The sequence below is a fragment of the Tachypleus tridentatus genome, chromosome 7, assembly GCF_004210375.1.
Source record: "Tachypleus tridentatus isolate NWPU-2018 chromosome 7, ASM421037v1, whole genome shotgun sequence".
NCBI lineage: Eukaryota > Metazoa > Arthropoda > Merostomata > Xiphosura > Limulidae > Tachypleus > Tachypleus tridentatus.
The window spans coordinates 26,597,978-26,610,738 of record NC_134831.1 but is presented as its reverse complement, the minus strand read 5'-3'; the positions used below and the strand labels follow the sequence as shown (position 1 = coordinate 26,610,738).

The following is a 12,761-nucleotide window of genomic DNA, read 5'->3' as shown; positions in this document are numbered from 1 at the left end:
TTGCAATGATTTCTTGAAATTACATGGATGTAATTAGTTCAGTCTTAAGATTATCCAGAGAGAGTGAACTCGTCAGTATATGGGTTATACTTTAAACAAGCCTTCCAGTAGCTCAGCGGTATGTCTGCGGACTTACAACGCTAAACACCGGGTTTCGCTACCCGTGGTAGGCAGAGCACAGATAGCTCATTGTGTAACTTTGTGCTTAATTCAAAACAATAAAACATCAACAACTTTAAACAAATACACACTCTAATAAACAATAAATGTATATTATGAAAAATAAGTGTATGGGTTCAATAAACATACGATCATGCATACCACATTTTTAAAGCATACTGCCAGTCATATTATAAGAATGAAACGACGTTGTATAGCGTCGTGTTTTATATAAATAAATAGTTGTCTTTTACCAACATGTTATTAACCGCGACAAAGTGTCTCATAAAATTCTTATAAACAAACAACTTAGAGTATTATCCACTTTATGTTCTTCTGTGAACAAGAAACAAAGTAACAGTTTAGCAATTGTTAGTGTTCTATGAACAAATGAAATGACTATTTCACTGTATTTTGTCCAAACTAAAATAATGACCATATCCATCATTAGTGTATAAGACCACATTATTTGATATAATGCATTAAGTATATAAAATATTCATACGGTGTTATGGTTAACAATCATCAGGTAGGTGTGTTTTCAATCTGTGTTGATATGAATCTAATTTTATGCATTTTTGAATCCATGAATGTTGAGACAAAGACAAATTACCTGCATTTTATGTGATATAAGCTTCAAAAGATATGAATTTATTCTATCTGAATATCACCTTTGGCTAAAATTTGTTAATTATAGTCATTAAATCTAAAATACTTACGTTTACAAGAACGCTGTTGCCTTGATACAGACGCTTAATTTCAGAAACTAGTTTGGCAAACATGGGTTGTTAATACGTTTTTGTTGGAAATTATTTCAAGAGAAATATAGGTTTGAAGACAGCTGAGTTCTTTCTTTCACTGAATTTGCATAATATCAGATTCAAAAGCATCAATTAATAATGTTAATAATTAAAATAACCGTGAAATGTATTGTGAAATCTATTGAAGTAGAGAATACATTAATTTACTTGGCCAGGTGATTAGGGCGCTCGACTTTAATATGAGAGTCATGGGCTCGAGTCCCTGTCCCACATGCTTGCCCTTTCAACCTTAAGCGCTTTATAATATGACGACCAATGTCATCATTCATTGGTAAAAGAGAAGCCCAAGAACATGTGGTGGGTGATGATAACTAGTTGCCTTCCCTTTATCTAAATTTGAGATGGATAGAGCAAATAGCCCTTGTGTAGCGTTGCGCAAAATTCAAAAACAAATAAAATAAATGTGATTTACTAACATGCATCCTCAAGGAATGGATTCGACCCATTATATGTGAGACATACCTACTCGGATATTTATGGTCAGATGAGTATTGAAACTTCGGGTTATACCAGCTTTTACCATCCCAGCTAGATCGATGAAAGAAATTTTTATACATGTGAGTTTTATACGTTCCAATAATAACTATCTTAAATTGCGTAGTCTTTCATACCGAAGGCGTAATTGGAGATATTACCAACATTCAGAAATTTTAATATTATATGATACATATTTGTCCTCTCTTTTTGGTTTTTTTGTTACTACCTTAATCCTAACCAGTTTGGGGTCGACTGGTATTTTTATGTGACAAGAAAGTTTGCATCTGGGTCATACAGGACGAGAATATTTGGCGACGGGAATTCAGATTCGATACAATATTAAATATGTGCCCTAAATCTTTCAATCATAAACTTTTATGAAGGATATTCAGTTAAGTCATAAAATAAAAACAACTAGATGCTACACATATCGTTTGAAACATAATTCTGGTTAACATGTTTCTTATCGGAATCCTACATAGTATTCTATATAAATAATCAATAATCACAAGTGACGTGCCTTTTCTTTGTTTAAAATCGAAGACAAACAAGCGCTAATAAAACAAAAATCGATATTTTCTTCATTGTCTATGGCTACAAACTTCTATAATACTATATGCCATAGTGCAAAAAACTGAATATAATGCAACTGGCCAAAGGCTATTGTGTAAACTGAATTTGATTGTTTCTGTTGTAATCAATTATAATGTAGCTAATACACAGTCGCTGTTCAATAAATATTTTTAGGATCTAATGTACGTTAAGATCTTAGAAAAAAATGTGTTGGCTTAGTATTTTAAATCTGATCAGGCTAATGTGGAGAGAGAAAGATGAAATACTTGGGCACTAATGATATGAAACATTTAAGCCTTTCCAGCTTTATTTCTCTCTAAAGCCAACTTACGACAAGTAATGACTCTTATCTGGCTGAGCTCCAGCCTAACACTTAGTTCCAACTTAGAATACTAGTATGTAGAGGAAATGTGAAGGCTGTGTTTGTGATTCTTGCTCAGAAACCTTTTATTCCTACGATTTGATTCTTATTAAGGAAATATATTTTTTCCTTATAAATTACAGTAGTATAGATGCTGTTTACGCTCCTCAACTTGAAAAGGATCTAACAATAAGGTCTAATTAAATTTATAGTGACAAGGATGTGCTGTAGAAGATATCAAAACTCGAAAAAATTAATCAGTTGGTATGTGCTTTCTATGTCTCTACATAGTGACTATATTTTTCATACAATACATAAAGTACGTTTTTTAATCCATGGAATATTATATATATACATGCGATAATAAGATTCATATAAGTACTTAATTTGCCTAATACAATAATGCTAGCATCTTTTACTTAAGAGAAAAAAAATCTGTTTTTGATTCTATGTAATGTTTACAATCTTTCAGGCAGAAAAAAGAATTAAAATATTTCTGTTTATGAATAAATATAAAATGCTTCATCCTTCTAAATTCAAACGAACTTTCTTAACAATTGTCGAACTACAACGTAGATTTATGCCATTTCTAGTCAGACCCTTGACTGCTAAGATACTAGGCAATAGAAAACCTCTCTCTTCTGGAGACACGGTTGAACTACAATGCGTGACGATGGGTTCGCGACCTCCTGCAGAGATCACATGGTGGAAAGGAAACACCGAACTACGGAGTACGAAGAGCAAGTCTTTTGGAAATGGTAATTACACTTCCAGTGTGCTCACCATCAAGCCCTCTAGCGATGATAATGGAAAATTCTTGACCTGCAGGGCTCTGAATCCTTTGATGCTAGACAGCATAGTTGAATATAGCTTGAGACTGGAAGTGTTTTGTAAGTACGTAAAATGCATGTAATTTAAAATTTATTAATATATTTACTTATGTATTATGCAGCTGTTATCAAACATTATTCTTTTTTAAGTATAATCTAAGAATTAAAAACGCGGTTTCTGATAGAAATGAACAAATACAATTACTTGCTGTTATATTTTATAGTATCTCAGAAAACTTAAGAACTTAATAAATGAAATTAACACGTCCTAAAACTCAGAAAAGGTCAAATGGTCAACTCTTCCCTTCAATATGAAATTCTGAAGGGCTTGAAATTTTATTGGGATGAATATCTGCCTACTATGTTTATTTGATTAAATAAAAGGATAATATTAGGACTGTCACCAGGATACTAGCGGCTACTCAGCTTTATCACTTTTTCCCGTCAGCTGGCTCTCAGAAACTCAGTGGATCGTGTAGGCTGTTATTATGATTTCTTTGATGAAGTCCCCAAAGCAGAAAAACGTCTCGTAAAAGAAATAAAGGAAGAGAAAACTTTCAGTTATATATTTCAGAAATTATTAGCCAAGAAGACGAGAAAACTTAGCATTAACTATTTGTTTACTTTTGATTTCTGGATTAAAATTTAATAACATATTTATGAAAAAAATATGTTAAATTTAAACTATCGTTTAGAAAGTTCGTTATTGTGAAGTGTACTCATTGGCTGTAGATTCTTAAAGTACATACATGAAAAAATAGTTTTATCATCAAAGAGAGAAATCTTCCTTCAAGGACTAGCGATAACCTTTGTTTTGGAGTAGCACAAGATAAATAAGAGCATCTTTAAGAAATTAAAACAACCAACATTAAGCTTTTGATTGTATGCATACTTTCACGCATTAACTGTTATTTTTCACAATAGTCTGAAAGGAAAGAATTGTATTTTTGACATGATTGTATTAGAATTCGATTTAAGAATATTTCTAGTAAGACGAAAGGCAACGTAACATTGGCTGTGTCATACGGGTAATATGTTAAATATATACCTTCACTCGCGCTGTTGATTGGGTTACATAATTTTAAGACGGGATTCCTTGCTTTTAGGACCTAACTGCTACATAGAGGATCACATGTCTTTAAAGTTTTGTAATGACATATTGCAAGAAATTGCATGATTTCTGAAAATTATTTTATTTTATGCATATTTTGTTTGCTGTCCTCTTCGAAATTTGTTTTCCACTTTAAATGAAAATAAGTACTTTGAAAAAAATTCTGGTTATCAAATTATGTTTTTTACGCATATTTTTCATTTTTTGCCGCAATTTTGTAATTACATTATTGATGTTTTAAGACAAATAATAATAAGATTATAAGACTACTATAGCGGATCTAAGTTACTCTGAAAAACATAAGTTGAGACAAACTTAGACTTTTTAATGACATATTGTGACATTTAAATTTTGATATAATTACTAAATTGTGCAAAGCTATTCGTAAGTGTTTATAATGAATGTGTACGTGACTCAAATAACACAACAGGATACAAAACTTAGTCTTGCATAGTATTAATTCATTCCTTTATCTGATTGGCTAGATCGTTAAGTACTTTAAGTCGTCGTAATCCTCACATTTCCTGTCTAACACATAGGCTGCTCCTTGTTAGTAAGATCGTTTGATTTTTGCTGGGAGAGGGAAACTTCAGGGAATACCTGCCCTATCTGAAATGAGCAGTATAGATTTCTTCATTGTACTTAATAGAAAAAAAAAAACTTCTTATACAAACGTCTCAAGTGCTTTGTCCGTAATTAAGAACTTTGGAAGCAGGAGCGTTCTGATCTATCTATTTTTCACTATTTAGTGATAACATATGTAGAGGTTTTATCTTCATATATATATAATCCGGGCTGAGAATGTCGACAAAGAACATTAAAATTATGCTCCTTGAGAAAATTGTTTTTCAGTAAAGCTCAAAATGTATAACTTTATTTAGTCTTTCGAATTAAATATTTATGTTTTCATTTTTGGGGAGATAAAATGACACTCTCAGAATGTATTGGTGTTTTTTCAGATCCACCACAACTCATTCTAAGGTTAGGCAGCAAGTTACGTCACACTCATTTACAAGAAGGAAATGATGTATATCTAGAATGTAACATCCGGGCCAATCCCTGGGTTACAGAGGTTACCTGGAAATTGGAAGGACGTGACTTAGTAACTAATACTTCTATCGGAATCATAGTCAGTAATCAGTCATTGGTGTTGCAGAAGGTGAAACGTTCCAGCAGAGGGCGTTATCTCTGTTCTGCCAAAAACCCTCAAGGTTACGGAGAAAGTAATGTTGTTTTCCTGCGAATACAATGTAAGGATTATTTTGTTCTTTTTATAAATATAAACTTTTTTCATGCTTTCTATACTGAATAACAATACCATTTTATAGAACAATGTTTCCAAACGTGTAACATTTCAATGTTTAAAATTCAATTTCTAATTATACCAAAAGGCAAGTGAAATGCTATTTGGAGATAATAATTTTATAATATAAAAAAGTGATAAAGTTATTCTTATAATAATAAAAACGCAGACTATCATTATCCTACTTCTAAATTATAACCTTTCACATTTTAGTCTTATTTTTTTTCTATTATTCTAATATATTAAAATTACACTTTCACATATCATGCTTATTATAATTAGCCAGGTGTGTTATGGCGTTCGACTCGTAATCTGAAAGTCGTGGGTTCGAATGCACCTAGCACCAAACATGCTCGCCCTTTCAGCCGTAGGGGCGTCATAATGTTAAGTCAATCCCATTATTCGTTGGTAAAAGAGTAGCCCAAGAGTTGGCGGTGGGTGGTGATGATTTGCTGCCTTCCATCTAGGGATGCCTAGCGCAGATAGCCCTCGTGTAGCTTCGCGCAAATTTCAAAAACAAAGAAAAGCAGTCTGCAAAAAATTATAAGAATATTTTCTCCTTTATTCCTACATCAGTGTAATTTTCACATTCAATAGTAAGTATGTATCTATTACATTACATTCTATTATATTTTATTGGTGAGGTCCAAGGGCTTAAATCAGTCGAAACTAGCTCCTCACAACCGAAAATTTGGTGGTTTCGTTTTAGTTAGAGTAGTATAAATAATGAATAAAACAAATTATCTTTTACGTAACATACCTTCACTTTGTTAACTGAATGATTATCTAAGAATGGTGATCTATGATAAAGCGTCAGCCGTTTGAAAATTACAACAAATCACGTTTAGATGTGACAATAACTTAAAAATACAAAATCAAAGGGATTGTTCAATTAGAAGACAAAGTGTAAATCTAAACACTAAATAGCTTTTGCAAGCGCTGACTCTGCGGTTACCAAACGAAAACACTTTTACACATCACCTTTTTTGGTTGAGCATAGTTCTCTCAACATAAAAAGATATTTTTATTACAGTAAAAATACAAGAAGAGCGCCATCCACGTCCAGAATAATTTATTTTCTTTTTGCGTCAACTTGCATAACAAAGTTCTACGTTACATGAAAAACGAATTTCAGGAAAAAGTGTTTACCCATCCCATGCAATTGGACAACCAAAATTCAAGATGACAGCTCACGTAACCTCCATTTTTGACTCTCTTTTAGCTGTTGTACAACGGGTCGCAAGTTCGAATCCCATTCGCACTAACCATGCTTACCCTTTCAGCCTTGGGGGGGGGTTATAAAGTTACTGTCAATCCCACTATTCGTTGGTAAAAAAATAGCCCAAGAATTGACGGTGGATGGTGATGACTAGTTACCTCTTCTCTAGTCTTAAACTGCTAAATTAGGGACGGCTAGGACAGATAATCCTCGTATAGCTTGGAGCGAAAATTCAAAACAAACCGAAACCAAACTAGTAGTGAAAAGTAAAATAACAGTACTTGAAACCTGTAAACGTTGAATTATATGTGTTTGTGCACCATATTGGACTTAGTATTTACTATATTTTAAACTATAACTTGAACACTTCATTAGCAAAAAAGGAAGATCAGATGGATAAATAGATCATTCTTTTCTTTCTTTGTTACGTTCTTTTTCTCTAGATGCGCCAGTCTGCAAACCTGGTCAGCAGTTAACTTACGGGGTTCCTCAGTATGATGGTGTTGAGGTTCGCTGTCAGGTAGAGGCCGACCCACCGGAAGTGAAGTTTCGCTGGAATTTCAATAACTCCTTAGAACGACGGGAGATCGTGAACTTTGAAACAAGCGGCACCGAAAGCGTGACCAGATTTGTTCCTAGAAACAATCAGGACTTCGGCTCGCTGCTTTGCTGGGCAGCCAATAACGTAGGGATGCAGAGAGAACCTTGTGTCTACGCAATAATCCCTGCAGGTGAGATAACCTGAAGTTATGCAAAACAAAACAAAAACAAATCGTATTTCCATGCTTTCAAGCAGCTTATACTGATACTTCAAATATGTATAATTAAATATAAACAATAATACACATGAAATAATATCATCTATTTCAACTGGAGACAAGTTATTTAATTATCTTTATCTATAACTTGACAACAAAGAGTGAATGAACATTTCTTCAATTTTTTTAAAAATTCTACATCGTTTTAATTATTTATATAAACATTTTGAGTAGTTATTGTCACAAACTTATCGACACATTTACCTATATAAAATATATATACAGAAATGCAATTTCATCATTCAATACAGCTAAGAAAACATCTAAACATTTTTAAGAATCAGCTTAAATGTAATTATAGTATTTTCAGTGTTGTCTTCTATTCTACAGACCTTGCTTCGTGTTTATGTATGATATATAAATTATGTTGTCACAAAAGTAAACAAAAATGTTCTCGCACGTTTATTTTATCTTGCTAATAGCTCAATATTTAATAATAATATTGGTCATACAGTTATTTGATCTTTTAGAACATTTATTTAATTGTAATGTTCCTGTACTGCATTAAGAAGAACTGGCATAAACAGATTGATAAGAATATATAACAAATACCATTTTATATGTTACAGTAGAAAAAAAAATGTTTTATTTTTTCAAAATCTTTTTTCCCTTTATTTAGTCGAAATAGTAATTCACAGACCAAAAGTTTTTGATAAAATGTATTATTTATTGATGCATACTCAACATCCATATAAATAAGTTACAAATCAGCATTTATTTTGTTAATTCGCGTATGAGAATTATTGTAACAGACGACTCATATCAGGGCGTATTTTTATAATGCAATTTAATGCGAATTTATTTCATTGGATACTGTTTGCATTTAAAAGTAACACTATTTCTTTTCGTTCTACTTTACGTCAAATTATAGAAGAAACACTCTTTCGTTATAACATTATTAAATATGAAGGCTTTAAAGTTTTAAGAAAATTCAAATATAAATTAAGTAGATAATATTCGTTTTCTTCATTTCAACTTCAGATCATTTACAACAATATTTGAAAAAAAGTTCAAAACGAGTTGCCAATTTTCTTGGAAAATTGCGTTCGTTATCTAGAAAGCCATTCAGTCTCCAATGTATTATTTAAATGAAAGTGTAAACAGGTATACACGTGTTCTTTGGACATGTAAATTAAAATTATTGGCATAGGAAAGTATAAAGTGCTCCACCCTAAATGGTAGTTAACTAAAACTTTCATTTTCATTAGCTGGGGACTCGTGCAACAATTTGAAAACAGCAGATAAAGGAACGGGTAATTTAATCACATCGAGTTTTATTATGAAACTGAAATCATTAGCTTTCATACGTATTTCAGAACATCTGTTAGTGCATTTCTAACCAAATGTGCGGCCGATATTAAAAATCCGTATACCAGTATTACTGTTGCGGATTTGATATTGTTCTTGTGATTTAAATCTGGAATTCAGTAAGGTTATAATATGGAAGAGTTAAACGAGACAATAAATATTGTGCATGTTGTTTGCCATTAGAATTTGCATACATATTTAGCAACATCAGTGGATATATAAAAAGTATAAATATGTTATTACAACAGTTCCTTCCTTTCATTAATATCTGTCTACTTTAATTCTGTTTTAAGAGTTTTTTTCACACTGTTAGTCCTGAAGGCTAGGGTGTTTGACTCGCAATCTGAGGGTCGCGAGTTCGAATTTTCGTTCTCGAACATGCTCGTTCTATACGATTTCTGTTTGAGACGCTTACCTAGGTGTATAAATTCTTGAATTCCAAAATAGCTGGGACTATGGGCGTTACAGATTGTCATGTTATTTTACAAATACTGAAATATGTTGTGTTTTTCACACACACACACGAATATCAAATACATTTTTTTTTCATACAAAGGTAGTTCTGAAGAAGGAAAAAACATTTGAGACAAGTTCATTTGGTAAGATTCATTTCAGAAGTTTGGAACTTTTCGTTTCTATTGTTGCGATCATCTAACGATGCTTGATTTAATAAGATTCAATCGATAACACCAATGGTACCTTACAGTAGGTTTCTAATTATTTAAATAGAGTATACATACTTTACATACGGATGAGGTACTGCAGTTATTTTATATATAATGTAGAAAATTGTTTTTATGTTTGTATCAACAATGAGAGATTTCATATGGCATTCAGTTTGGTTTCAGTAACATCAAGACTATTGAGAAAATACACCAATATAGCTATTTGTGTCTTTATTTTCCTGTTTTTAAGTATTTCAAGGTGAGCTTTTATGCTTATTGCGCACCTATTTTCTTCTATTATTCCTGCTATTATGCCCCTCTGTTTTTTCCTAAGCATAACAGTTTAAAGCTGTGTATCCTAATTCAAATAAATAAAGCTCCAAAACAAAATTTAAGGTTTTAATAATGGTTGTTAAAACTATTTTTGCACAAAATGTTACCCGTGCTTTCCGTACATAACATTAGGTTATTTGTTTCTCCCAAATATTACGCTTACCATTTCAACATAGGTGTAATCAACAGTAATTTCGAGGTCATATTGTCAAAATCTTTATAGAATTGTTCTTGAAAATTTTAGCTTCTGCTTAAATTTTATGTGGGGATCTAAGCTTATAATTTCGAGTTTCTTAACGGAATACAGCTTAACAATTCCAAATTCTATCTATTTAGCTATTTGCATAATTATTTTTTGAGGTTTCATCAAGCTTGATAGATGAAAAAAACTGTAGTATTTATATAATACCAAACGGTTTCTTTTGGATTCAACTGTCGCAGATTAGCTTATTTAAGGAACTTTATTAAATCGTGGAAAACTTCAACTGTATATTTCTGTAATAAGTCTATAGTATGTAAGCGTTTCTCTTGATTGGCAGCGTTGTTGTAAACATGCCACTTGGAGATGCTCCAAAACCGTGTTATTTCGTTACATGGCACTTGTTCTTTGTATACCTAAATAATTTCTTTAGACTGTGTATAACTAATTAAAATCCTATATAAAAAAGAGAATAACAGATAGAACTGACTACTTAAGGTGTAGAAAAATTATGCTAGACGTACTTCAAATGAGCTTCGAATTGTTCGTGTTTTGAAGCCCATATAATGTAAAAATTAACTGATACAAAAACAAAGTTTACAAAACTTCCTATTGACTTACACTGAATCGAATCAACGATACCAAGTTACTGTGATTGTATGCTGCTATTTCTGATAGCATCTTGTTATATTTATAAGTAACTCGGAGAATGACAGCTAAAACAAATCCGCATAATGTACAAAGAGATCCTGAGGGTCATTATTCATTTCTGTCAGTGTTTGACTATTAAGAAATAAGAATGTTCACATTTGTTTCACGATCAGTTTTCCTTTACCACGCCATTGTGCATAGTATTCCGTTTCTGTTTGCTAGATCAATAGTAGGAACTCCATAACCACAACAAACCGAAAGCATATAAAAAAAATCAAACATTATTTTAAAAATGACGAAATTTCATCGAAATATACCTTACAAATTATGAGAAAACAGCAACGCTTTACTTTTGCATAACTAGAATAAACATATCTTTCTTGGAATGTGTCCAGATATTTTTTTTTATTCAAATAGATATCCTGAAATTTGTCAATATCTTTGTGTAGAGAATGTAGATAGATCATTTTAGCTACTTGTATAATTCTTTTTTGGTTGTAACACGCTTAATATATGAACAAACTATAATATTTACGTTAGATAAAAATGTTTACTTCTTCTCTTCATCCGCTAAAAGATTGCTCTGATAGAACTTTATGGTCAGTTTACATAGGAAAAACACCAGTTAGTTCTTATTCTCATCCGGGTCTTTCTTTTTACAGTTGTGAAAACTTACCTATTATAACCAGTTTTGTTTCTCAGGAACTTCATTATAGGTCGAACGTTTATCAAATGTTTAGTTTAATAGTATCCAGTTTTTGGCTTTTGATATATAGAATTCTGCAAGAATATAAGTAAACGCATCTTCCCATTTCTGTACATATTATAAAAATAGGTGTTCCATAACGTAAGCTGTTATTCCTATTTCCAACATGATTGAAACAAACACTCAGGAAGACTTTTCAAATATACACAATAAACTATTATAGCGTTCTTTTTACTGGAAGCAATTTTTCATTTAAACATACGACTGTATGTACACGTAGAAGTATATGATCTACACTTTTGATAATTATCAGGCCTATATAACGTAGTCCAGTATTTCAGTAATTTATTCTGATCTGAGGTCTTTCAGAACTAATTATCGTTATTTTCCCAGAATGTGTAATTTCGACAGTTTAAGTTTTTATTTGTTTTGAAATAAATAACAACACGTTGGGATTATCTGCTACCAATGTACAAGAATAATGCTCCCGTGCAATTATTACACAACAAAATAATTCATTGTTTGTAGAAGTTTCTCAGTTGTCGTTTTTATCTTCAAAGTAGCCTCTATATATATACAAAATGATAAGTAGAACTACAAATACGTAGGAAACTACCTCGACAAAAATGCAAAAGCATATGCTACATTTTAATTTCTTATGTACCTGTTACAGATTGAAGCGATGATAAACTATGGTAAGAAGGGGGCTTTTCAAAAAGTTATTGAAATTTAAAAAATGTTGCACGCCGAAGAAAGCTCAGCTCAGTCTACGTGTTTGTTTACCTTTGACGCTATTCATCTGCTTTAGGAGTACCAGACCCTGTGGCCAACTGTTCTGTTTTTAATCAAACGGATCACACTTTTCGAGTTCAATGTAAGCCAGGTTATGACGGTGGCCTCCAACAACACTTTGTTATGGAAGTGCATGATACCGCTTATCAACGGCTCCGAGCCAATATGACTTCTCCAATACCAGTTTTCCTTGCTCGTAATCTTCCTTCCTCGGCTAGCTTTCTGGTAGTTGTGTATTCTGTGAACTCCAAAGGAAGAAGTCAGACTAAGGTGCTCACAGCCAAAACCATTCTTAACCCAGAGACTCAAGCCCATAACGGTAAGATGATGAGTGCAGAGCTGAATAACTATCACTATCCAAAGCTAAGACCGGAAATAAATGTAAAACTATCAACGTTATTGAAATACCAATCCCTATATCCTACACACACATAT

The 12,761-nt window shown here is 32.2% G+C and overlaps 1 protein-coding gene across 7 annotated transcripts in view; it reads left to right on the top strand.

Moving 5' to 3' along the window:
• The window catches only part of LOC143255340 (synaptogenesis protein syg-2-like), a 135,207-nt gene that overhangs the window by 98,467 nt on the left and 23,979 nt on the right, over window positions 1-12,761 (top strand). For 5 of the 7 annotated variants that reach the window (XM_076510831.1, XM_076510829.1, XM_076510836.1 and 2 more), the window contains 4 exons: window positions 2,985-3,281; window positions 5,292-5,582; window positions 7,298-7,585; window positions 12,343-12,645. In XM_076510831.1, coding sequence (XP_076366946.1) covers window positions 2,985-3,281; window positions 5,292-5,582; window positions 7,298-7,585; window positions 12,343-12,645 — 1,179 coding nt within the window. The remainder of the gene's footprint in view (window positions 1-2,984; window positions 3,282-5,291; window positions 5,583-7,297; window positions 7,586-12,342; window positions 12,646-12,761) is intronic. The other 2 variants (XM_076510835.1, XM_076510833.1) reach the window with 1 other exon arrangement.